Below are 26,558 nucleotides of genomic sequence, written 5' to 3' on the forward strand. Positions count from 1 at the left end.
GCCCCAGGGAAGCAGGAGTCTGCCAGGGAGAGGGCTGGAGGAGAGGGCCGCCTTCCAGGTAGAGACATGGCCTGCAGAGGGAAAGTTTTGAGAGGGAAGGACATTTCTAGAGCGTGGGGAGAGGCTAAGAAAAGGGTGTGGGTTGCCCATGGTGGCAGAGACTACAGCTTGGAGGAGCTTGGTCAGGACTGCATGCAGTCTGCAGTGTTCCCTGATGCAGGGCCAGGGCCAAAAGCCCCTTCCTGTGCTGTTCCCCTAGGGTCCCTGCTTGGTGTTAGGTACCCAACACCTGACAGTCTTCTCTGGCCATAGGGAGTGGTCTGCACATCAATTTGCTGCTCTTCTCCAACACCTAGTGGCCAGAAGAGCTCAAGACATTCCTGTTGAATGAATGGTGGCCATGAGGTTTCCTATGTGGCGAGTGGTTTGGCGGTGAAGCCTGCAATTTGGGCTCCTATCTCTGGTTCTAGAATGGTGACTGGCAAAGCCAACAAGGATGCTCATCCGGCCCAAACTGACTGAGGTCAGTGACTGGCTAAGTAGCCCAGGCAGCAGGGAGAAGAGGAGGCAGGCTGTGTCTGGCCATTGGTGTGGATGTGACAGGCAAGGACATGTGCTGCTTTCTCAGGAGGCTGGCTACTGCAGGGAGAGGACCACAGGGACAACTTATGATCAAGGCACAGACTCTACCTTTAATGTTCTTGTGGGAGCCCAGCCAGTGCCATCAATCGAATGTTCTCTCAGTAAACTGAAAAAGACAGACACACAGTGGTTAGTGAGGAGCAGCCACAGGTGCCTACACACTGCCGACTGGTCCTCTCGGTGCGTATTTTGTCTTTAGGCCATGCAGGAGAACTACTTTTTATTAAACCCACCTTTTCCTCTGTGGCTTCTCAGTTTCCTCTTGCTGAGGAAGGCATTTCTACCTCCAAGGTTATATACATTTTCAAGTATAACGTCTTGTGTTATGTTTGTCTATTTGTTGTAATACTTGACATGGAAGTTTTAGGCAGAGGAAAAGCATGTTTAAAACAACACACAAAGAACATCTGTCAATTTAATGTTCAGAAAATGACAATGGTGGCTGGGTATGGTGGCTCATGCCTGTAATCCCAGCATTCTGGGAGGCCGAGGTAAGGTGGGAGGATCGCTTGGGTCCAGGAGTTTGAAACCAGCCTGGGCAACACAGTGATACCCTGTCTCTACTAAAAATTAAAAATTAGCCAGGCATAGTAGTGCACGCCTGTAGTCCCAAAGGCAGGAGGACTGTTTGAGTCCAGGAGTTTGAGGCTGCAGTGAGCTGTGACGGCGGCCCTGTACTCCAGCCTGGGAACAGTGTGAGGCCCTGTCTCCAAAAGAAAAAAAAAAGAAAAGAAAAGAAAATGACAATGGCAACAAAAGAAAAAAAAAAAAGAAAAGAAAATGACAATGGCAACAAAATGACAACATGACAACAAGAGTAACTGAAGCTTAGAGCTTATGATGTGTATGTCAGGCACAATCCTAGGTGCTGTGCCATTAAATTCACTTAATGCTTTTAACCACCTGTGAAGGAAGGATCACTGTTTCCCTGTCTTATACAGGAGGAAACCAAGGCACAGAGAAGACAGGCCCAAGGGCACATGCCTCATGAACAGTGTTGTTCTTCCAACCCAGGCAGCTCACGGGCACCGACATTCTGAAACACTGTTGATGCAGGTTAACAACAATGGGAGCTCTCAGCGTATGACATTTTAATAACTGGGTTTTTTTTTTTAAGTTCAAAAGAAAATACTTGAGGATAAAAGATTAATGCACAATTCTGAATATTAATCACTTCTTAGGTGAGGGGCCCATGCTCAGGGAAGGCACACCAGGATTCAGAGGTCCGGTGAGGCCCCATTTCTGAAGCTGGTACCTGAGAGTCCTGGTCCTGACTGTCTATCAGCTGTAAGGCACACCATATACTCTCATGGAAATGATCATTCCAGTGCTCACTTCCGCAGCACAAATGCTCAAATTGGGATGATACAGAGAAGACTGGCATTTTCACAATAATCTCAAAAAGTAAAAAAAAAAAATTAAATAATTTTAAAGAGATTAAATGATCATTCCATACTTCGAAAAAGTATAATTTATTGCCAAACCTCCTTCTGGAGATAAAATTACTTTTGCATTTGTTGAATTATTGTGCTGTGGCTTTGATCTGCACATAAAATATCAGGCTGTATAGGCCATAATTGTTACCTCTGATAAACTTTTTTGAATTAGAGCATGTTTAAATTCATGAAAGTCAATTTAGATCAGAAGAAAAATATGTAGAGTTTGAGTCAAAGCTATAATCTTAATTGTCTATGAAGAGCAGTTAAAAAAACAGATAACTAACCTTAAATTGACCATTAAAATTTACTTGTGCGATAAAAAGAAAAAAGGAAAACTCAAATCACATACCCTACCAACTGGATGGATGTCTTTCTACCCGATAGAGGTACTGGTGACTTGTGGATGTGAATCGTCAACTTCTGAATACCTTTTTTGGGAATCAAGTCAAATCCTAGTGGCTACATTTTGTTACTAGAGTGGAACAATTATTTCTGATCTAGCTAATAATTTTCTTATATAGATCTTAATGCAACCTTCAGTTATATATTTGTCATTTATTTGTTGAATGCCCGTTTCATCCATAAAAGCAGGGAATTCTAATTCCTCTGCCAGTGCCTAAGCTCAATCAACATTAGCTGAATGAAGGAGAAGGAAGCTCACCCTGAGCTTTGCTGTCAACAGCACAGCCAGAGCAGGAGGGCTTTGCATCTGGCAGGGTAGGGAATGGGGAGGCAAGGCCGGCCCCAGCATGTGGTGGCCACTGGTCTGGGCAGCAGTGAGGCCCATCAGGGGTGCAGTGCCCCCAGTCACTGAGGAAGTTCTAGCCTGGCCTCACAGAGGACAGTCCCAGCAACAGCTCAGGAGACAGAGACACTCGGCTATCAGAGATGTCATTAAGCAAGGAGACAGAGGATACCCCAGGAACTGTAATAGAAGCTTAGGCTCTAGGAGAAGCTTCGACTGAGCTCTTGACCTAGGCCCTCCAATCCCACAGACATGGAGCCTCTGACCTTGTGTCAGAGCAGGGGAAGTGTCCCTGCTGGGACAACAAGGTGGAGCCAGGGCAAATCTCTCTAAAAGAGGACGGTGCTTCTGTGTGCCAGAAATGAAAGGCCCGTGGAGCACCAGGCATCCATCAGTCCTGCTGTGGGAAGGGCCTGATTAGCTGCTGTCCAGTGGTCACCACAAACCAGAGGTGTGGCTGGGCTTTTCTTTCCCTTTATTCAGGACACACCATAAAGCTGCCACTGGACACTGTCTACTTTTCACTAACAAGGTGGTCCCTGTACATCAATCTGACACATTATTTCCTTAGATTAAATCCCTAGAAGTGCAGCTGACAAGTCCAAGGGTACATTCGAGTTAAAGGTAGTCTACATGGCTGAAGGACCAATGAAAGGTGTGCAAATACACACACCCTCCAACGAGAGAGCCTGCTCACTCTCTATCACTCACTCCCCGCCCCACCACCAAGTATCTACCTTTGTGCCTGCCAATCTGATAAGTGGTAAGCCACACCTCATGGTTTTCTGCACCTTTCTCTGGTTACCGATGAGAGTGAACATCCCCTTAGATATTTACTGCCCACTTCTATTTCTCCTTTTATGAATCACCTGTTTGTAGCCAATGCCACATTTTTCCAGAGGAAGTATCCATCTTTTTTTAATGAATAGTAAGGACTATTTACATACCAAGGATTTTAATCCAGTTGATCATTTCTCCTTCCATTTTGTGTTTTTAATTTTTATGTGGTCAAATCTGACAATCTTTTTCCTTGAGACGTCTGGCTTTTATATCAGAATACCATCTGTTTATCCTTATCAGGCTTTGCTAATCATCTGATTTCCCAGAAGATGGCAAAAAGGACAAGAGAGCTTCCTATTCTGCACCCAATTCTGACTGAGGCAGGGGCAAGACAGGTAAGTAGAGTATGGCCCCCCAGAAAGTGAGCCAGGTGTCCTCACAATCACAGGAGGAAGCGGGGCAATGGGGGCCTGGGCCAAACACATTTATAACCTGCAACCAAAGATGGTGGAATTTTAACATTTCAATACGCAAAGGACAGATACTTCAAAGAGAAGATGCTTTTTTAAAAAGGCATGCCTGGTAAAATGTATTTTTAACTATCTGAAAAATGAGGCTGATACTGAAGAAAGGGAGCAGTATATACAAAAATGAAATGGACAAATGGGCACTAACTGTACTTGTGAAGAGAAAGGCATCCTGAGGTAAGATTTCCAGCAGCCACAGTTTACACATTTCCTTTCAAAGGTGATTAGTATTTACTAAGGAGAGAGGAACGAAAGAAAAGAGATACGGAGGTTGAGCATGAGAACTGACTTAGGCCACTAATTGCATTTCATGTCAAAAGTAGGAGAAATGTGCTAAGAAAACACGTTGTGCCAACTTTCCAGACTGGCTAAGTGTGAGGCACATACGGGTCAAATACCTAGCCTAAAGTCCCACAGCTGCCCCGGGTGGCGGGGCGGGGGCAGCAAGCTGGACTCAGGTCCAGGTGGTCTGATATCAAAGCCCCTGCAATCAATCTCGCTGCCTTAAAGTGATGAAAGGGACAAAGCGCAAAAAAAAAAAAAAAAAATAAAGCCCAAACGTGAAACTTACTTTAAAAACCAACCAATCCACCCATACATCTTTTCCAGCAGCCTTAGGAGGAGAAATCACTGATCCCTGATGTTCTGCCCAGGCCAGGGATCGGGGACACAAGTCACAGTGGACACGAAGCTCTGAGAGGCTGCCTGCCCTAAGTGCCCTGACACCTATTAGGACCATTTTGGTAGAGAGAAGGCAGCTTAAATACAAGTGCCCAAGGTTGTCTTAAGCCTGCTATCTACATTTTTTCTCCTGGGTATCCATCATTAATCATATTTTCTCATCTTAGCTAAAATCAGCCACATGGAGGGAATGTGGTCTCTCATTTAAATAGGGGGGAACAAGGCAAGGGACCCCAAGGGTCCATCCTGGGCAAGCAAGGAGGCTGCACTAAGAACTTGGTAGGGCTGTGGCCCCCAGAGGGCCATGAGAGGACACTGGTCTGGAGGCAGAAGGTAGGGTAGGGTTTGGGAGCAGGCAGGCAACCGCAGCTACTTCAGCTGAGTTCAAGCTCATCCTAATCTTGGGCATGCCTCAAAATCCTCTCTCAGAGGAGACAACATGTTTAAAAGCCCAATGCTCACACGTGACACTCACGAATGTAGAAGAAAGAAAAGACAAGAAACTTACCTCAGACATATTTCCCCTGTCTCTGTGATGTTGGGGTGCCAGATCTTGGTCAGGCATTTCACTTTGGGAGGCTGCAACACAGAAAGAATGAGAGATCACGCTGACAGTCTCTGCAAATCACATATCCAGGCCAGAGCCTTACCACATACCCTATCTAGACGCTTGTTTCATGGCTTACTCAGCGTGTAGTTTGACTCGCTGAGCATGTGTTCAACCTTGAATACTGGCTCACCTCACCCACGAGGCATGTGTTGATGGGCTGCGTCCACAAGGGCTAGTCTCAGCAGCAATGTCTACCCCATGGGCTTCTGAGCACCTCTCTACAAGCCCCAAATGTCCTGCCAGCTGACAGTGCTGGTGACTGGACCTTTGTCACCTCCCACATCCCCTGGGTTTGGGACTGCAGGTATCCACAGTGCACTCTAGGGAATAGTTCTGCATCCTCTGGGCCCAAATCCAACCAGAAGCCCCAGATTCCTTTGCACTACAAGTTACTATGGCTTAAAGTTACTGCTCCTTGCAAGAACAGCCTGTTCCCTTTGCTGGATTTTTCTGAAGATGCTACTGTCACATACGTTTTCCTAGATGAAAGCCCTAGTCCACTTAATATTTAAAGGAGAGAAAGAGAATGAAAATGAACTTGTGGGGATAAAGTATATCAACATCATTTATGACTTGGCATGTTTGGATAAAGTTCTTTTAAGATTTTTCTAGGTCAGGCATTGTGGCTCACTTAGGGAGGCCACCTAAGAGAAGAAAATATAATTAACAATAGATGCCCAGGAGAAAAAAAATCTCAGCACTTTGGGAGGTCGAGGTGGGAGGATCGCTTGAGGCTAAGGGTTTGATATCAGCCAGGGCAATATAGCAAGACCCTGTCTCTCCAGGAAAAAAAAAAAAGAGCTGGGCATGGTAGCTCCTGCTTGTAGTCCCAGCTACTCAGGAGGCGAGGTGGGAGAATCACTTGAGCTCAGAAGTTGTACGCTGCAGTGAGCTATGATCGCACCATTGTACTCCAGCCTGGGTGACAGAGCGAGACCCTGCCTCCAAACCAGAAAACCAAACCAAACCAAACCAAACAGATTTCGTTGTTACAAAGGCAATCCATACTCAAGAGAAAAGGACAACAGAAATGAAATATGTAGATATATAATAAATTATGCTGTCTTTCACATTTGCTTTTTATGTAAGAATATATACACTCCATCAAAATGCTACCCAGAAATTATGTGACACCTGAAGTACATGTGTTTTATGCCTCTTTTCTAGGCCACACACATAGTGTGCATGCAGCATACTCATTTTTCTTTATAGAAGAAAGCTGTGCTACATATGTTTTAGCTATTTCTGCCATTGTTTCAGATGGTGTCCTGCATTCTATGGTACACCTGCCCGAGTTTAACAAGTACTTCCCTACCTCTGGGCCCCCAGGTTGCTTCCTCTTCTCCCAACCCTGCTCTATCAATGCAGGGTTCATCCTGGATGAAATGTTTCCTCAGGATGAAGCCCAGCAAGAGGATTTGCTAGTCAGAAACCCTAGCTTCTGATACACTGCTCATGTTCTTCAGAAGACGTGACACCCACCACCCCCACAACCTGCAGTGAGGGAGAGGGCCTCTTCGCCAGGACTTCCCACAGCAAGGTACCCTTGGTTAACATGCAGAAGTGTCAAATCACAGGATCTCATCAGAAAGGTCATCTCAAAAAGGAATCAACCCTTTGTGAAATGGGTAACATTTTCCCCGTGTATCATTTGCTATTAATTTTTATTTATGATGTTTTCTGAGGAGGTTATTTTTGTAATCAAATTTTTATCTTTGATGCCATACTTAGAAAATACTTCACCATCCAAATATCCTCTTTAACTTTCTAGTAAACTTTTATAGTTTCATCTTTTTATTTATTTCTATAAACCAAAAATACTTTTTCAACACTCTAATGAGCATTGTTTCTAATTTCAAAATACCACAAAATCAGTAGACTCCAAAAAACTGATTAAACTGACTGTGCAAATCCACGTGTCTGAGGACAAAGAATTTAGGTTCAGAATGAGTTTAAATAAATTTCACATTGTGTTTTTCTATAAATAAATGGGAATGTATTTAATAGAAAGGAGCAACTGCATCTTTTCCTTCCACTGAGGCATTTGGGCTGCAGAGGGAAGGTCAGACTGCCATGAGGGGCAGGGCTGTGTGCCCCCGCCTGGGTCACTGGATGGTGGCAGTCTAGTGCTAGGCCGAGTCACCAACTCTGTTTTTGCAGGAACCTAGAAAATTGGCAAACTCACTCTCCCTCCCAAGCAGGTGCCCCTTCTGTGGAGGCCCTCACACATGACCACCCAGCCTGGTGCTACCACATCTCCCAAAGGCTTGGGGGTATTCGCCCTTCCTCCTGTCCCCTTTACACCTTCCATAGTTTGATGTTAACACAGGTACCTACTTTTGTCAATGGTCCTCTTAACTGTGGTTCCAGAACAGAGGGCAAAACTCTGCACCTGGCTTCTCACACACATACTTTCCAAACTGAATTAGGCCCCAGCCCCTTCCCCCCCAACCCCAGTGGCCCACAGCTAGACAAACAATGCCCAGCCCTCCCACATTTCCCCTCAGTGCTTGGCACGGCCACCATCACTCACCCTGCCAGGAGTCTAATGTATGACAAATCTGGCCTTTCAAACCAATAGAGAACTGGGTTATTTGGTGGGCCACTGGCTACCCATTTGGAAAAACACAGTGTTCCAGATGCATTAAAATTAAACATAAAAGAGAACTATAGGAGGACTAGAAGAAAATGTAGATGACCATCTTGGGGTCTGAAGGCTGCTTTAAGCATTTCATAACACACAAAACTCAAGCAGTGAAACAAAAAAACAAAACTTGTATAGAACAACAACTAAAGATGGCAAATGCAAAACAAAGAATTTATAGCATAGCTAAAAAACCTAAGAAAAAAGTTTCACATACTTTGCATGTAAGGACTCTAGTAAACCTAGAAGAAAAACAAATATCCCCAATGGGAAACATGGGCAAAAGACATAATAGCAGCTCATAAAAAATATAAACAGCTAATTAGTGGGAAATACTATTCAGCATCCGACTTAAGAAATGAAAATGCAATTGCTTGAACCCGGGAGACGGAGGTTACAGTGAGCGGAGACTGTGCCACTGGACTCCAGCCTGGGGGACAGAGCAAGACTATATCTCAAAAAAAAAAAAAAAAAAAAAAAGACAACCGGATATTAAATGAGATACCATTTCCTCCCAAAATGGCAACAACAACAAAAAAAAGGCAAACATTCTACCTTGGTAAGTGTTTAGGGAAAGGGAATTTTCAAACACTGATGGTGAGGATGCCAACTGACATTCCTCTTTGGAAGGTAATTTAATAGGATTTATCCAGAACCTTAAAATGGAGCATCAATTACTCAATACCCACAATGCCATGTCTAGGAACTGATCCAGAGGAAAGAGGCAGACAGACATAAGATGCATGCCCCAGACTTACCTCACAGCCCTATTTATTCTGGGGCAGCAGACCACAGCCTACAGACCAAATCCAGGCTGGGACTGTTTTCACATGGTCAAAGACTGGTTTTCACATTTCTAAAAGGTTGTTGAAAAAACAAAAAAGAATATGGGACAGAGACCACATGTGGTCCACAGAGCCTAAAATATTTATTGCTTAGCTCTTTACAGAAAGTCTGCTTTATACTACAAAAGGTTGGTCAGCCAGTGACCAATGATAAAGGACTGGTTTAAATGACACATCATACAAGGAAGTACTCCTATTAATGATGATGCAGTCGTGCACTGACTGACATGAATGTGTACGTCCATCATATTATGATGGGAAAGCCCCGAGTTACCAGACTATGTGTAGCATCACCCCACTGGTATGTAGGATTTATACTGTCTGCAACAGACATTAGAGAGTCATGGTGATCATCTCTGGGTGGAGAGATTACGGGTGATTATTATTCTATTTTTGCATGGCCGTGTTGTCTCAATTCCCTACAAAGTCTGATAATTTCATATGAAGAAGGTGAGTGGGAGTTCAGGTGTCACTTGTGGTCATCATCACTGCTATTCAACAAGTGTTTCTGGTTCTCCTCCTCCAGGGCCCACGGCAGGACAGTCCCTCCGGGCTGGCCATGGTCATGTTATCTGATTTGGCTAAAAACATGTGAGGAGACGTGGTGTCTTCACTTCCAGGAGGAAACCAGAGCCAAGAACAAAGAGCGGTAATCCTTTCTCCTGCTGCAGCACACAGCTTCCTCCAACCAGTCCTGACTGACACACCCGTGGGCTGTGTGACACCACAGGCCAGCTAGGGTCTGGGCTAAGGCTCTCTCCTCCTCCAAGGCATCCCCAGGCCACATCATGTGCTCCTCCTCTGGGCATCCCCACCAGCCTGAGGAATAGCTGTCGCCCACATCACTACCCGGGCTCCTCATTATCATGTCAGCGTCTGTCTCCCCAGAGACTGAAATTCTTAAAAGGTCACCAAGTTCCCATCCTTGGCCCTCCAGTGTCTGACATGGAGCCTGGCACAATGTAGGAGCTCACTCAATGTCTCTACATCCGTTTGGCCAGTTTCTAAATTGACAAATTACAAGGCAAGCTTTAGGCTGGGAGTTAAACTTCAGAGGCAAAGGGACAAAAACACACAAAAAATTTGAATTTTAGCTGCTGGGATATTGGGTGGGGTGGGGGATTCCAAATAGACATTTTTCTTTTAAAAGTTTATTCTGAAATGACGATCGACTTTATTAAAGGTTTTCCACATTCACAGTCTTAATAGACCTTCACTGCAGGAACTATAACTCTTAGGAAAAAAGTCCTTATGAAGTACAGAAATTGTGTCAAGTCAGTCGTGGCAGTGAAGCAGAGAAGCATCTGAGAAGTGCCAGCCCACCCCTAGGCTCCGCACTGGCCGCCGCTGTGTCCGCTCTCACTGACCCACGCGGCGCCTTCAGAGTGTGCCCTCATACTCTGTCCTGAATGCCCGTGCCTACGTGATCTTCCTATGCTGGCTGAATTATTTCATCTCTTTTCTACACTGTTAAGTTTGTGGGGGGCAGAGAGAGGGGCAACCACTGAACAATCTGTGTTTTTTGCCTAGCATGACAGGCTACACATTGGAAATAGTGTGGGCAAGACGGCTGGCACTCCCTCAGGGCTCACAGCCCAGCGGGAAAGAGATGCTCGGGAGAGTCTGTAAGCAATGATTCATTATAAACATGGCAAATGCAACTACTTTTGTGTTCAACCAAGTACTGCACCCTAATGATCTTCTGGAGGGTCCCTGATGGGGACACCAGTGATACACGCTGGCCCCTAAGGAAGTTGCCCCACGCTTGCCTGAATGAGAGGCAGACAGGAAGAAAACATGAGAAGGGGACAGGAGGCCGGGTGCAGTGGCTCACGCCTATAATCCCAGCACTATGGGAGGCCAAGGCTGGTGGATCACTTGAGGTCAGGAGTTTGACACCAACCCAGCCAACATGGTGAAACCCCATCTCTACTAAAACTACAAAAATTAGCTGGGCGTAGTGGTGGGCACCTGTAATCCCAGCTACTCGGGACGCTGAGGCAGGAGAATCGCTTGAATCCAGGAGGTGGAGGTTGCAGTGAGCCGGGATCAAGCCACTGCACTCCAGCTTGGGTGACAAGAGCGAAACCCCGCCTCATTTAAAAAAAAAAAAAAAAAAAAAAAAAGCTGGTGGGACAGGAAGGAAAGGCTGGGGAGAGGAGAGGAAAGGACCCTACAGAAGCAGAGTAGGAACATGGTTCATGCAGAGTCACCAGCTGCTCTCGGTACTTCTGGGTTTGAGAACATGGGGTTTTATTCCTGATGAAATCTGACCAGCCCATCATATACGAAACTTCCAAAAGAGACAGCAGTGGAAATAGAAAAATGTAAGATCATCATTACAGAGTTAAAGGTCAAACACAGCACACCAAACTTCAGAAAGGCTGCACAGGATGATGTTTTCCCATGGGGACTGGGAGTGAGGAAGGGGGGGCAGGGCTGAGGAATAGCAGGTCTGAGAGAAGGACAGGAAAATCACTGGGAAAATTAAAACCTTACCCTCCACCTCAACCTCTGTGCCAGTCTCAAACGAATAAGGGAAACAAGTCTTCAAGGCTCAGTGGCTTTCAAGTTATTCTTTATTCCATTTTCCTTCCTATTTCTTGAAGTCACAAATGGGACAAGACAGTATGACAAACATTTTCTCACCACCTGGTGTGGTAGGAAGAGCACATGCTTAAAAGCTGGGCAGCCCTGGACATGAAGTGACTTCAACAATTCAGCTGTCTCCATTGGCAAAGCTAATATTTTTAACTTTAGCTTTCAGAACCCTAACTTCCTAATGTATAAAGATATAAATGTTAAGATCATCCACTGACAGGAGGCTAGGGCAGGAGAACTGCTAGAACCCAGGAGGAGGAGGAGAATTGCTTGAACCCGGGAGGTGAAGGTTGCAGTGAGCTGAGATCACACCACTGCACTCCAGATCCGTCTCAGATAACGAACTAAACCAACCAACCAACCAACCAACCCACAGAACTATCAGAAGAATGGAATAAAGTGAGTGAAGACACCTGGCACACAGAGGCTCTCAATCATGCCCATTCCTTACCTGGTATTTTCTCTTAGTTTGCTTTCTTCCTATAGTGAAAACAAGGAGCTCTGCTACTAGATGATGCCAGATATACCTGAAACGATGGTTCTCTGATGCCTCATGACTTATCTGGAAAGTTTATCAGCTTACACTTAACTCCCTGCTATGACATCCAGAACAGTCTGTCATAAGTATTTAGAGGCAAATCTAAATATAGAATTTTAGATACTGTATGCCTGTTTGTTTCCAGAAACCACCAAAGAGTCCCCAAATTCTAAATATCTGTACTGAAACCAAGCCTCTGAAACCACCTCGCACTGGACACGGTGCAGTGCTCCGTCACCAGGTTTCTCAGTGTGGTTTGGGAAGAATGGAAAGTCTCAGCAGGTGGTGGATGGACAAAGACTGGAAATGTGTATTTTCCCGTCTTTGTCTACAAATTAAAAAATTACTTGGACTGCCTACTCTTCCCCATCCCCAAAAATTACATTTCAAAAAGAACCCTAAATGGAGTAGTCTGGTAAAAAGTCAATTTCCATAGATGAAGGTTTGGCTTCTCAAACAAGTGTTGCAGCCACTGAATGGAGCCCTGTGGCTGGGGTCAGGGCACCTCCACTCGTCAGGCAGTGGGAGCACACTTCCCACAAGCGAAGTCACAGGCACAGTGTCCCAAATGCCCACATCCTCATGATGGGAGTGAGGCTTCCTTTTCTCTGGCAGCACCATCAGCTTGTGCTTTCCTACTGGATGGGCCAAGAGGGTTAGTTAGAACACGTGAGGAGGAAAACATATCCACGATGCACGCCAATAAAACAAGCACACTGAACTGCCCGTACGCCAACTCCTGGCAGTTTGGGCCTAGACACATCACACCCGTCTCTGAGGCGCAGCCACACCTCCTCTAATACCCCAACTCAGGGGTGTGGAATTATTCAGAATCTCCAGTGGTTTGTCACTGCCAAATCGAAAATGCCCAACCAAACCCACACTTCTGAATTTTCTCATTTTTTCCTCTATTCTTCCCCAACTCCAATTCTTCACTCGAGTTGACCTGGCCCATCCACCTTCTGCGGGTTGCAAGTTCTCATGTCCACACCTGTCACCACAGTTCACCACGTTTCCATGTCACCTACAACACCCTCCCCTGGTTCTGGGCCACATCAGGGTGACTCCAATTGGATTTCCCCCTAAAAGCTTAACTAGCCCTGACCACTTTCCAAAGTGATCATTACTTTCCCTTCTCTGAATTCTCAAAAACTAGTTTCCTATCATTGATCAGTATCTCTACTGTCCTCTACTTACCATTTTTATCACTTTATCAACTTTCTACACTTTATCTCTCCTAATTGGTCTGCAAGTTCCACCAAAGCAAAGACATAATGTAATGGTATTTGGTATAATCATCGCCTAAAAGGATCTTTGAGGGATTAACATGAAACTATAGGTATAAATTACTTAGAGTTTAAACTACAAGTCACCGTTCTCTGAAATTCTAAAATACACATTTTATAGACTTCTGGAATTTTGGTGTCATATCATGAACAAAACTACAATGCTTTTTTTCTTCAGTGCCAGACTGTAACAGATAAGAGTTATAGAAAATACACAGGCAGGCTGCCTGGCACATAGTACTCATAAGTATTTGTTGAATAAACAAATTCTCTACTAACACTCTAAATACTGCTGATGAGTGACATTCATCACAAAAATACTGAAGTGAGTACTCAGTCACACATGGACACACGCAGAGAGGAGTGCTAGGGCCCTGTGCCAGTGGCGGGCCACAGCCACAGGCAGCCCCGCCCGAGAAGTAAAACAACAGGCTCAACGCAGGCTACTCACCACCATGTTGTACGCATCGGGAACTTCAGTTTCAAACTGAAATTTTCCACCCTGGTAGTAACCCTCATCTATCAAAAAACACAAAACAAAACAAAAAAATCCTTTAAATTAAAAAAAAAAGGAAACAAAAAGCAAACACTCTGTTAGGATATGGCAAATACAGAGAATCAGGAGGTTAAAAACAGGCCTGCGGAGTTCCTCGGTTCCATTACCAAATGCACACACACTGGTGGAAGTCATGCCCCCGCCTGAACAGGAATGGGCTCCATGCTGTCACATGCCTGCTGTCTTCTCATGGGGCCAAGCACACCCTCAGGGAAGGGAAGGGACATCCTTCTGGGGCCATCTGCCTTGCCTCCTTGCATCCTACCATCTTCCTGGAACCTACAACCCTCTGAACACATCTCGTGCCTTAAGTGAATTCTTTATCTGCTTACTGCTGGTCTCCCCAAGAGAATGTCAATTGGAGGACACAAGACTAACAGTGACCAACAAACCCTTACTGAGCAACCACCCTCTGCTGGGCATGGTTCTAGGCCTTGGGGACACAGCAGTGAACCTGACAGAATCACTGCCTCAGTGATTGCTTGGCACAGCCTTCAGAACAGAGCAGACCTTCTGGAAATGCGGGCTAATAGGCACAAAGGAGGATGCCCAGGGTCTGAGCATCACTGACATTGCCATCTACATGCTGTGTACCCCCACTCCCTCTTTATCCTGCCCCCCACACCCTGTAGACCCCACAGGGTACTCATATGGTACCCAGCCAGGGGTCACTAAATGGCTGCTGGTGCCAGCAGAGGGCACTCCAGCATGAATGAGCTTGAAAAGCCACTAGAAACTAAATTATTCTCGATTTCCAAATTTGACAGAATTAGCACCATTTTAAAGTTAAAATTCAACTTCTCCTAAAATATTTATCATGAACAAACCAGCAATATTAAATCTTACCACTTTTCTCAATTTTTTATATGAAATGAATGCATAACAGCAAGTTGTTAGCCTCAAACAAATCAACATTAAAAAAAAATTCCATTCCTTAAGAGTTGAGACTGTATCAACATTTATGTCATCTATCAGTTAAAACTGGCATTACCTGGACCCTGACATTTTTTTTATTTGCCAATCTGATAGAAGAGAAATACTAGTTCTCTTTTATTTTACATTCTCTGATGAATACCAGTGAGGCTAAAATTTATATTATTACTGGTCATTTATGTTTTTTCTTTTAAGAACTGAATGATCAATGTTCTGAAACTCTCCTTTTATTACTGAGGTATTCATCTTTTAATTATTAATATACAAATCTCTTAAGAAAATTAGCCTTTGCTTTTTATATGTTACAAGCAATTTTTCTTAGGCTGCTGTTTGCATTTTGATTTTGTAGTTTCTGAACACTAGTTTTCCATTTTTAAGAAGCTAATCTTTCTTTAGGGTTTCTGTCTTTGGTGTCATGCTTAAAAAAGGCTTTTCCCAACGAAGATTGTATCAATACCTTCTTATATTTTCTTTTAGTAATTTAATGGTTTCATAGATTACATGTAATCAGCTCATTCATTCATCAACTGATTACAGACTAAGGTCGTATTTTTTTTCCTAACTGGTTGCTTACTCATCCCAACGGCATTTATCATTCTAGCCTTCCTCCACTTCTTTGAGATGCGTATTTCTAAGTTTTATAAACACACTTGGATTTGTGACTGGCAGTATAAAGTCTTTGGCAAAGACACTTGTTTGGGGAAATTTTTAACGCCAGATATAAGAACTTTTCAAATAAGTGGCATCTTAGGTATAAAATACTCAAGAGTATATATCCTTGTTCGTCAAAGCATGTGTGGATGTTGGTGTCTTACACGTATTCTGATATTGACCACTGTGGCACGACACAGAAATCCAACGTCCAGCTTAACGTTACAAACCATGCAGTCTGCTCTGTGACCACAGCTTCTGGACGCTGCTGCTGCACTGTGCTGTCCTTTTTCTTTTCCTTAGGAATGATTACTACCCACGCGAGACACCTTGGACATGGCTGTGCTCTGGCCATTCCATCCTGCCATGCTATGTTTTTTCTCTAGTTGGCTTTTCATTTCATGGATTACAGAGTTTCAACTCTATTGCCTGCCACTTTCAAATATGTTATTTGGTCTAAAATGATTATCACTTTACCTTATTCCCTCTGCTCCAGTCGAGTTCTTACTTAATAATTATTAGGATTATATCTTCTCTTAACTCATTAAAAAGTGAGAATAGACTGTTCTATTTTTTTCTCTTTCATGAAACAAATCTCTCTCAGGAAAATGATCTGCTTCTGCATCAGTACTTCTTTTTCCCTCTTTGAAGTTGCACAGCTTTGAGACCTGATCCAAAGTTGCTTATTTATTATTGAATTTGCCCAGAAATTCCACAGTCCAACTTAAAAAGCAGCTTGGGAGCAGACTGGACTGTGATGAAACCCAAGAGCATCTCTTATTTACAAGGTCTCCTTCATGATGTCCCCAGCTTAAGAGTTCTGATTCACCTTCTGCACCTGGCTCTGGGAGGGCCTGGCCCAAAGTGGAGACGGTTCAGGGAAGGCCTGCTTACTTCCAGAGCTGGCAGGTAGAGGACTCACTAAGTATGTCTGTAACTACACGTGCTCCGTGGCCCAGAGCACAGTATACAAGTCCAGGACGGGCCAAATATATGTTACTATTGTCCACGGCTGCTGGGGCTGAAAACATTGTACTTCTCAGACAACTAGGTTTTAAAATACAATAATGGAATGCAACTGAGGGAAGTTCCTGGCACTCAGCTCTCAATCAGCCAGCCTGGCCCCTGCCCCACTGTTACAATTAGAGGAATTATCCTCCTCTTTCCTTGTGCTTTAGAGCCCACTCCCCACTACCTTTGAGGAACCATACTCCAGTGTCTTCAAGACTACTGGGAGCCCTGGGAAAACAAACTGTTTGAAGGGGTACGTCGGCACAAATCACTGTGACAGAATCCATTTCTAGATTCTAGATGGCCAACATCCACATATGCTCTGTCTGGTAACAAATCTGTGGACAACACCCTTGAGGCCAAGGAGTCATGCCAGCTCTCCATCCCACCTCCTCTTTTACAACCTTCTTCCTCCCTGCAAAAACGCCTACCTCCCATCTCTCCTTGTACTAGAATGAACTGCCTCGAGGAGTGGACATTCCTAGGGGCAAAAGTACCCGTGACACACTAATAATGGTAAAGCCACCTCAAAGCGACGCATTAAGGTAGGGTCTGCGTCTCCATTTGCTTTTCCCTATCTATACCCATTTCTTCCTTTTTAAAAATTATTTATTTCTGAGACAGCGTCTCATTCCACTGCTCAGGCTGGAGTGCACAGCTCACTGTAGCCTTGAACTCCAGGACTCAGGTGATCCTCCCACCTCAACCACCCAAGTAGCTGGGACTACAGGTGTGCACCACCGCCCAGCTAATTTTTTGTAGAGATGGGGTCTCACCATGCTGCCCAGGCTGGTCTCAAACTCCTGACCACAAGTGATCTGTCCATCTTGGCCTCCCCAAAGTGTTGGGATTATAGGCATGAGCCACCACGCCTGGCCTATGCTCATTTCTGTAAAGGACAAAGCATGGTATTATAAATAGTATGTCCTGGTTCATGCTGAAGTGTCTTGGGTTCAGACACTGTGGAGTCTGATGGCATGGATGATGAAAACTTCATTTAGTAACTTCAAACCCTAAACCACTGTAAAAGCAGGCATCGCCCCTTTGAGAGCCAAGCAAAGAGGATGCCAAGAAACAACAGCCATGGTGCCTTCCTCTACCCAGGGCACCGGCTCCACGCCTCACCCATCTAACTAGGAACAGGAGCTCAGAGTGAGATGGCTGTCAGAGGCATGTTGTTAGAATGAAAATGAAGTGACTTTCGTCTGAGGGAAAGAGTCTGATTTCGCTGACTAGTTTGACAATTAATGTATATGGCAGATCGTTTTGATAAACTGGGCTGAATCTGGAGCTCCAAGTTTTGGGTGAAAATAGGAAGAATGTAATAAGATTTTTAAAACACTACACTGGTATACATATTAGTATGCTGAAATTAATAACACTGCTGTTGGCCGGGCGCGGTGGCTCAAGCCTGCAATCCCAGCACTTTGGGAGGCCGAGACGGGCCGATCACGAGGTCAGGAGATCGAGACCATCCTGGCTAACACGGTGAAACCCCGTCTCTACTAAAAAATACAAAAAACTAGCTGGGCGAGGTGGCGGCGCCTGTAGTCCCAGCTACTCGGGAGGCTGAGGCAGGAGAATGGCGTGAACCCGGGAGGCGGAGCTTGCAGTGAGCTGAGATCCGGCCACTGCACTCCAGACTGGGCGACAGAGCGAGACTCCGTCTCAAAAAAAAAAAAATAATAACAACACTGCTGTTTTTCTCAACTCTTCCTCAGCATTTCCAGCAAAAGCCTGCAAAGCTGCTCTGAAGTGAGGGGTGACAGATGTAACTATTCAGGGCAAAAAAGCGTTCTGATGTCCCTGCAGCTGACAGGGATTGGTAAAGTGATTCTGGTGGACATTTCAGAAACTGAAGCAAAGGATTCCAACAACTGAGTGACAAAGTCTTCTCCAAGTCAGGTGGCTTCCAATTCTCTACTTTCAACAAAATGGAGGAAGGAACCTAATCTAATAGTCAGTGGAAAAATCATGAAAATACTTTACATGAGGACGGGCAAAGTGGCTCATGCCTGTAATCTCAGCACTTTGGGAGGCCAAGGCAGGTGGCTTGCTTGAGCTTAAGAGTTCGAGACCAGCCTGAGCAACATGGCTAAACCCCATCTCCACAAAAAAAAGAAAAATTAGCCGGGTGTGGTGGTGTGCACCTGTAGTCCCAGCTACTTGGGAAGCTGAGGTGAGAGGATTGCTTGAGCCTGGAAATTTGAGGCTGCAGTGAGCCACGACTGCACCACTTCACTCCAGCCTGGGCAATAGAGTGAGACCCTGTCTCAAAAAAAAAAAAAAAAAAAAACTTTATGATCTTTGGCCTTTAACTTGGAAGTCCAAAGACAAAATGGCACAGCCATAACATGACAACTTCCATCCCCATCTATTTATTTATATGAACAAGAAGTCCTGAGTGTTTGTATCTATAAAGACAAAATAATGGAAGAAATCTGGTATTGGACCTTTGTTTCTAGCATAAAATAATATTCATTTACCAATGCATCAATTTAATCAGGGAAAATGCTAATAGTAACCCCATCATCATTTTCAGAGATACACTGCAGGTGAAATGTTATTTTATGTTTAATTATCATCAGAATTTGCTTAAATTCATCATTCATTACACAAACAGTTGATGACTGCCCACCATGTGCCACACACAGTTCTATGCCCTGGAGACACATCAATAAGACATAATTCCCGCCCTTATGAAGAGTACATTCTAGTGGAAGGGAGAGAAAATACACAAATTACATAACAGAAGGAGTAGAAAGTGGGGAGAGGCTGCAATTTTAAGCAGGGAGGTCAGAGAAAATGATGACTTGAAGAAGGAGAGTACTGGGGTGAAGGACACTCCACGTAGATGAAACAGGGTGGGTATGGTAAGAGGCCTAGTATGTTCCGTGAACCCTGCAGAAGCCAGTGTAGTCAGAGAGTGAGGTGGGGGAAGAGGATCTGAGCCCAAAGAGGGAGCAGATGCAAAGGGTATTGGGCCCTGCAGACCCCTGCAGGTAGCTGGCTCTGATTTAGAGTGAGATGGGGCCATGAAAGGGGTCTCAGTAGGGGAGGGACAGGAGCATATAAACGGATCACAGAGCAGGAGCCCAGTTGTGGGTATCTGTTGTAATCATCCAGGTGAGAGATGGTAATGGTTAGGATCAGGGTGGGAGCAGACAGGAGCATATAAACGGATCACAGAGCAGGAGCCCAGTTGTGGGTATCTGTTGTAATCATCCAGGTGAGAGATGGTAATGGTTAGGATCAGGGTGGGAGCAGGTGAAGTGGACAGATTTTGAAGGCAGCAACACCAGAATTTGCTGACAGATTAGGCATGAGGGGAGGAGAGAAGGAGTCAAAGAAGATCTTTGACCTTGCAATGGAAAAGGCAGAGTTGCTACCATGAAGATAAAACGACTGTAGAGGGCACAACTGTGTGAAGTTCAAATCAGACACATTAACTTGAGATTTCAAGTTGGCATCCCAGTGGAGGCGTTGAGTGGGCAGCTGACAGATCATTCTTGAGTGCTTGGAGAGGTTGGACAGAGAGGGCAGCTTGGGAGCCATTTGGGGTATAAAAGCATTCTGTCACAAGATAGCCAAGACACCAGGGAACTGACTATACAGGTCCAAAGACAGGATGAAGCCTTGAGGCTCCCTCACTTCGAGGGGCTGGGAGATGAGGCAAAGGATAGGCAGCCAGGACAACGGAAGAAAAACCAGAAGCAGGAGCCTGTACAAATAACAACTGCAACAATCGTTCAAAAGCAAATATTTAACACTTAAGAGTCTTAGTTACAGGAACTTTTCAAATAGTGAGTTCTGGGCCGTGCGTGGTGGCTCACGCCTATAATCCCAGCACTTCGGGAGGCCGAGGCCCGTGGATCACAAGGTCAAGAGCTCGAGACCAGCCTGGCCAACATGGTGAAACTTGTCTATACTAAGAATACAAAAATTAGCCAGGCATAGTGGCGGGTACCTGTACTCCCAGCTACTCAGGATGCTGAGGCAGGAGAATTACTTGAACCCGGGAGGCAGAGGTTGCAGTGAGCTGAGATTACATCACTGCACTCCAGCCTGGGCTATAGAGCAAAACTCTGTCTCAAAAATAATAATAAAAAAAGCTCAATCTATCTATCTACCTGTATATCTAGTTACAGAAGAGTATAAAAAATCACAAATACAATACTTATAAGCATAAAAATGTTTACATTATGGTGCAATTCGAGGGAACAAGTGGAATGAAAACATGAGCGCTAGGAGAAAAAGTAGCAAAGGTTTTCCAGTCAGTGACGTAGAGCTTATACACATCAAAAAAAAAAAAGTGTGATGATGGGCATATCTGTGGTGGTGGGCGTATCTGTGGTATTTAGATTCTATACTGGAAACATTTCAAAGAGTAATACAATATTTTCATTTTTATTTTTATTTTTTATTTATTTATTTTTTTGGAGACAGAGTCTCGCTCTGTCGCCCAGGCTGGGGTGCAGTGGCCGGATCTCAGCTCACTACAAGCTCCGCCTCCCGGGTTTACGCCATTCTCCTGCCTCAGCCTCCCGAGTAGCTGGGACTACAGGCGCCGCCACCTCGCCCGGCTAGTTTTTTGTATTTTTTTAGTAGAGACGGGGTTTCACCGGGTTAGCCAGGATGGTCTCGATCTCCTGACCTCGTGATCTGCCCGTCTCGGCCTCCCAAAGTGCTGGGATTACAGGCTTGAGCCACCGCGCCCGGCCCTGTTTTCATTTTTAAATGTCAATATTTACAGCACACTGGAAGTTACATCCTATGCAAACTTTAAACTTAAAAGGCTCTGATCCATCTCAAATCAGACTGTTGAAAGAGAAGAGACAGAGACAGACGGTGGAGAAGAGTGAGTGAGTGCGAGTGGAGGCAGGAGGCAGGACAGACACGGGCACAGGGAGCAGGCAGGACTCGGGGATGTGGGGCTGCAGACAAAGACACAATGACAGCTATTATATAGAGATGCTGAGACTTAGAGGAAAACATGAACATAATGAAGCAAGAAATGGACGGTTAGGGGGAAAGCACCAAATGGAATGTCAACAGCTAGAAAATACAGTATCTGAAATGAAAAATTCACTGGATGCGCTTAACAGCAAATGAGACATTGCAGAAAAAGAAATTATCCAAAATGAGTCACAGAAAGAAAAGCGAACAAAGCCTTGTGACCCAATGGAGGTACAATTTACACGTAGAAGTAATCTATATGTAAGACATATATGATATATATATGAACTAGAGTGCCAGAAAAGGATCACAGAAAAAATATTTAAAGAAATGTTGGCCAAATTATTTCTAGATTGGATGAAAACTATAACTCACAGATCCAAAAAGCTTAATAAATCCCAAATGTGATAAAAAAGAAAAAACCACTTCAAAGCACATTATAATCAAACTGCTGAAAACAGTGATAATCTTAAAAGCAGCCAGAGAATAAAATGCACATCGCATGAAGTGGAACAAAGAACCACCACTAACTTCTTCTAAGGAAAAAAATACGAAGGCAGTAGAATGACATCCTTAAAATGCTGAAACTGTCAACTTAAGAATTCAACCTTCAGCAACACTGACAGAATTCGTCACAAGCAAATCTGCACTACAGAAAAATCTTCAAGGATGTTCTTTAGGCAGAAGGAAAATAACAGAGAGAGAAACCTAGATCTACAAAAGGGAATGAGGGTCATAAATGTTAAGTATGTGGAGACATATATATATATATATTTTTTTTTTTTTTGAGACGGAGTCTCACGCTGTTGCCCAGGCTGGAGTGCAGTGGCGCGATCTCGGCTCACTGCAAGCTCCGCCTCCCGGGTTCCCGCCATTCTCCTGCCTCAGCCTCCTGAGTAGCTGGGACTACAGGCGCCCGCCACCGCGCCCGGCTAATTTTTTGTATTTTTAGTAGAGATGGGGTTTCACTGTGGTCTCGATCTCCTGACCTTGTGATCCGCCCGCCTCGGCCTCCCAAAGTGCTGGGATTACAGGCTTGAGCCACCGCGCCCGGCGGAGACATATATTTTTAAAATAGACTGTGTAAAGCACAGATAATATATTCTGGGTTACAATATACGTAAAAGTGAAACAAATGAGAGCTATAGAATAAAGGTTGGACTGGGAAATGGAAACACACTACTGTTTGTCTAAGCTTCCATCTTAAACATCAGAAAAAGAGCAAATTAAACCGGAAATAAAGAGGAGGCAAATAACAAAGACATGAACAAAATTCAAAAAGTAACAGAGCAAAATCAATGAAACTAAAAGTAGGTTCTTTGCAACGATAAAAAAGACAAAAATTACAATATCAGTAATTAAAGAGAAGATACAACACAGACTCTACAGAACTTAAAAGGATAAGATGATACTAAGAACATTATATCAATAAATTAAAAAATGCAGAGGATATGAGCAAATCCCTTGAAGGACACAGATTAGTGAAACCCACTCAAGAATAACCTAGGCAGCCCTATATCTATTAGAAATGTGTTTATACTTAAAATCTTACCACAACAAAACAAAATTCCAGAGACAAGTGGCTTCACTGGTGAATCCTACCACTGAATAAAGAATTAACAGGCCAGGCACAGTGGTTCACACCTCTAATTCCAGCACTTTGGGAGGATCGCTTGAGCCCAAAGGTTCAAGACCAGCCTGGGCAACATAGTGAGACCCCCGTCTCTACAAAAAATAATTAGCTGGGCATGGTAGTGCATCTGCCCACTACAGACGGTGGGCATCTGTAGTCCCAGTTACCTGGGAGACTGAGGCGGGAGGACTGCTTGAGCCCAAGAGGTTGAGGTGGCAGTGAAGCATGATCATGCCACTGCAATTCAGCCTGGGCAAGAGAGTAAGACCTTGTCTAAAAAACAATTAATCAACTAATTAATACTAATTCTACACAAGCTCTTCCAGAGACTAGAACACCTCCCCATTCAAAGACCAGAATACATTACCTTGACACCAAAATTAGGCAACTCATTATAAAAAAAAATTACAAATATCCCTCACAGACAGGTAAGAATTTGTAAAAATTATTAATAAAATACTAATATATCAAACTGAGCAATATATGAAACCATTAACACATAATACATGATGAATTATGGTTTATCTCACAAATGCAGCTTTGGTTCAACATTTGAAAAATAATCTATCAATGTAATTTACCTTATCAACAGATCAAAATAAAAAAACCATTATGATCACCTCAGTAGATGCAGAAAAAGCATTTGGCAAATTAAGCATCCATTCATTATTGACCATTTTTGGTTTGGGGCAAAAAAAGCATCCACTCATGATTTTAAAAAATACATATATATACACACATATATATATGCAAACAAGAAGTAGAAAAGAACTTCTCAACCTGATAAAGGGCATCTGCAAAAACCCTATAGCAAGGCCAGACTCAGTGGCTCATGCCTGTAATTCCAGTACTTTGGGAGACCAAGGCAGGCAGATTACCTGAGGTCAGAAGTTCAAGACCAGCCTGGCCAACATGGTGAAATGCCATATCTACTAAAAATATAAAAATTAGCTGGGCATGGTGGTGGGCACCTGTAGTCCCAGCTACTCAGGAAGCTGAGGCACACGAATCGCCTGAACCCGGGAGGCAGAGGATGCAGTGAGCGCAATCACACCACTGCACTCCAGCCTGGGCGATAGAGCAAGACTCCATCTCAAAAAAACAAACAAAACCCCTACAGCAAACCATACACGTAATGATGAAAGACTGATAACATCCCCCTAAGATCAGAAACAAGCTGGCTGGGTGCAATGGGTCACGCCTGTAATCCCAGCACTTTGGAAGGCAGAGGCGGGCGGATCACCTGAGGCTGGGAGTTCGAGACCAGCCTGACCAACATGGTGAAACCTCATCTCTACTAAAGATACAAAAATTAGCTGGTTGTGGTGGTGCATGCCTGTAATCCCAGCTACTTGCAGGAGAATTGCTTCAACCTGGGAGGCGGAGGTTGTGGTGACCCAAGATCGCGCCATTGTACTCCAGCCTGGCAACAAGAGCGAAACTCTTTCTCAGGGAAAAAAAAAAAAAAGGAACAAGCCAAGGATGTCCCTCTCACCACTTCTATACATGATTGTACTGGAAGTCTTAGACAAGAAAACAAGGCAAGAAGAGGAAACAGAAGGATACAGACTGAAAGGGAGAGAGAAAATTGTCTTTATGCACAGATGGCATGATAGTTTACATAGAAAAGTCTACAGAATCCACAATACAACGACTACCATGAAAAGCAGGTTTGTCAAGATTGTAGGACACAAGGTCACTATACGAAAATCAGCTGTATTTGTATGTACTAGCAACAGAAAACTCAAAATAGATATATAAACCATATTCATGGATTAGAAGATGTGATAATTAAGATGACAATTATATGGTTTGGACGTATGTCCCCTCCAAATCTCATGTTGAAATGTGATGCCCAATGTTTGAGGTGGGGCCTGGTGGGAGGTGTCTGGGTGATGGGGGCAGATCCTTTATGAATGGCTCAGTGCCATGGTAATTAGTGAGTTCTTACTGTTAGTTCATGCAAGAGTTGGTTGTTTAAAAGCGTCTGCATCTCTTTTGCTCCCTCTCTCACCATGTGACAAGCTAGCTCCACTTTGCCTTCCACTAGGATTATAAGCTTCCCGATGCCCTCACTAGAGACAGATGCCAGCACCATACTTCCTACACAGCCATAAGCCGAAATTAGCCTCTTTTCTTTACAAATTACCTGGCCTCAGGTATTTCTTTATAGCAATGCAAATAAACGAACACAGCAATTCTCCCCAAATTGATTTACATTAGAGTCAATGTAGTCCTAATTAAAATCTCAGCAAGTTTTTTGCCAAATTTGACAGGCTGATTCTAAAGTGTATGTAGAAAAGTAAAGGAACAAAAAATCACCAAAATAATTTTGAAAAAGTAGAAAAATGCTGAAGGAGTCAGAGGTCACATGATGGGATTTCAAGACTTACTATAAAGCCATAATAATCAAGCAGCGGTATTTGTACAAGTGTAGACATACAGAACAATGGAATGGAACAGAGTCCAGAAATAGACCCACACACATATAGTCATGTAATGTCAACAAAGGTGCCAAGGTAAGTCAATGAGAAAAATCTTCTTCAACAAATGGTGCTAGAAATGGACAATGCAAAAAGAGATAGCAAAATAACAGAAACTACACTCTTTTCTTGTATAATATGTGAAAATTAACTCAAACTGGATCACACACCTAACTAAAACCTAGAGCTATAAAACCTCTGCTTTAAAAAAAATAAAGCCAGGCATGGTGGCTCCTGCCTGTAATCCCAGAACTTTGGGAGGCCAAAGTGGGCTGACCACTTGAGCCCAGGAGTTCAAGACTAGCTTGCGCAACATGGCGAAACCCTGTCTCTACAAAAAATAAAAAAATCAGCCAGGTGTGGTAGCATGTTCCCGTGTACCAAGCTACCTCAGGAGGCTGAGGCGGAAGGATAACTTGAGCCCAGGAGGTGGAGGTTACAGTGAGCCATGATCGTGCCACTGCATTCCAGCTGGGGCAACAGAGCAAGACCCTGTCTCAAAAAAATAAAATAATTTTAACAATAAGAGAAAATCTTTGTATTTCTTAGACAAAGATTTCTTAGGACACAACAAACACAAACTATTCTTACCAGTTTTGCATTGCTGCTATAATAAATTTTCACAAACTCTATGCCTTGAACAATACAAATTTATTATCTTCTGGAGGCCAGAATACCAAAATGGGTCCCACTGGGCTAAGATCATGACTTTGGCAAGGGGGCACTCCTTTCTGGATGCCCCAGAAAAGGCTGTCTCCTTGCACTACCAGCAGTCAGAAGCTGCCCACAACCAGGGGTCATGGGCCCTTCCTCCATCTCCAGAGGCAGCAGTGGCAGGTGAGTCTTTCTGCCAGTGCATCACCTCACCTGCTTCCTGCTTCCATTGTCACATCACCTTCTCTGACTCTAACTGCTTCTCTCTCCCTTTCCACTTTAAGGATCCCTGTAACTACATTGGGTCCACCTAGAAACTCCAGGACAATCTCCCTGCCTTAAG

The 26,558-nt window shown here is 44.1% G+C and overlaps 1 protein-coding gene and 1 non-coding gene across 2 annotated transcripts in view; one reads left to right on the forward strand and one right to left on the reverse strand.

The window, feature by feature from the left end:
• UBE2F (ubiquitin conjugating enzyme E2 F (putative)) overlaps nucleotides 1-26,558 on the reverse strand; it is a 166,367-nt gene that overhangs the window by 11,313 nt on the left and 128,496 nt on the right. Inside the window, exons 6-8 of the mRNA XM_050751685.1 lie at nucleotides 13,790-13,857; nucleotides 5,323-5,393; nucleotides 691-748 (exon numbers count right to left, since the gene is read on the reverse strand). Of these exons, the coding sequence (XP_050607642.1) occupies nucleotides 691-748; nucleotides 5,323-5,393; nucleotides 13,790-13,857 (197 nt within the window). The remainder of the gene's footprint in view (nucleotides 1-690; nucleotides 749-5,322; nucleotides 5,394-13,789; nucleotides 13,858-26,558) is intronic.
• On the forward strand, nucleotides 1,970-2,072 carry LOC126933250 (U6 spliceosomal RNA). Its single transcript, XR_007718491.1, has one exon. It is a non-coding gene; the product is annotated as a U6 spliceosomal RNA (small nuclear RNA).

Source organism: Macaca thibetana, chromosome 12 (assembly GCF_024542745.1).
Source record: "Macaca thibetana thibetana isolate TM-01 chromosome 12, ASM2454274v1, whole genome shotgun sequence".
NCBI lineage: Eukaryota > Metazoa > Chordata > Mammalia > Primates > Cercopithecidae > Macaca > Macaca thibetana.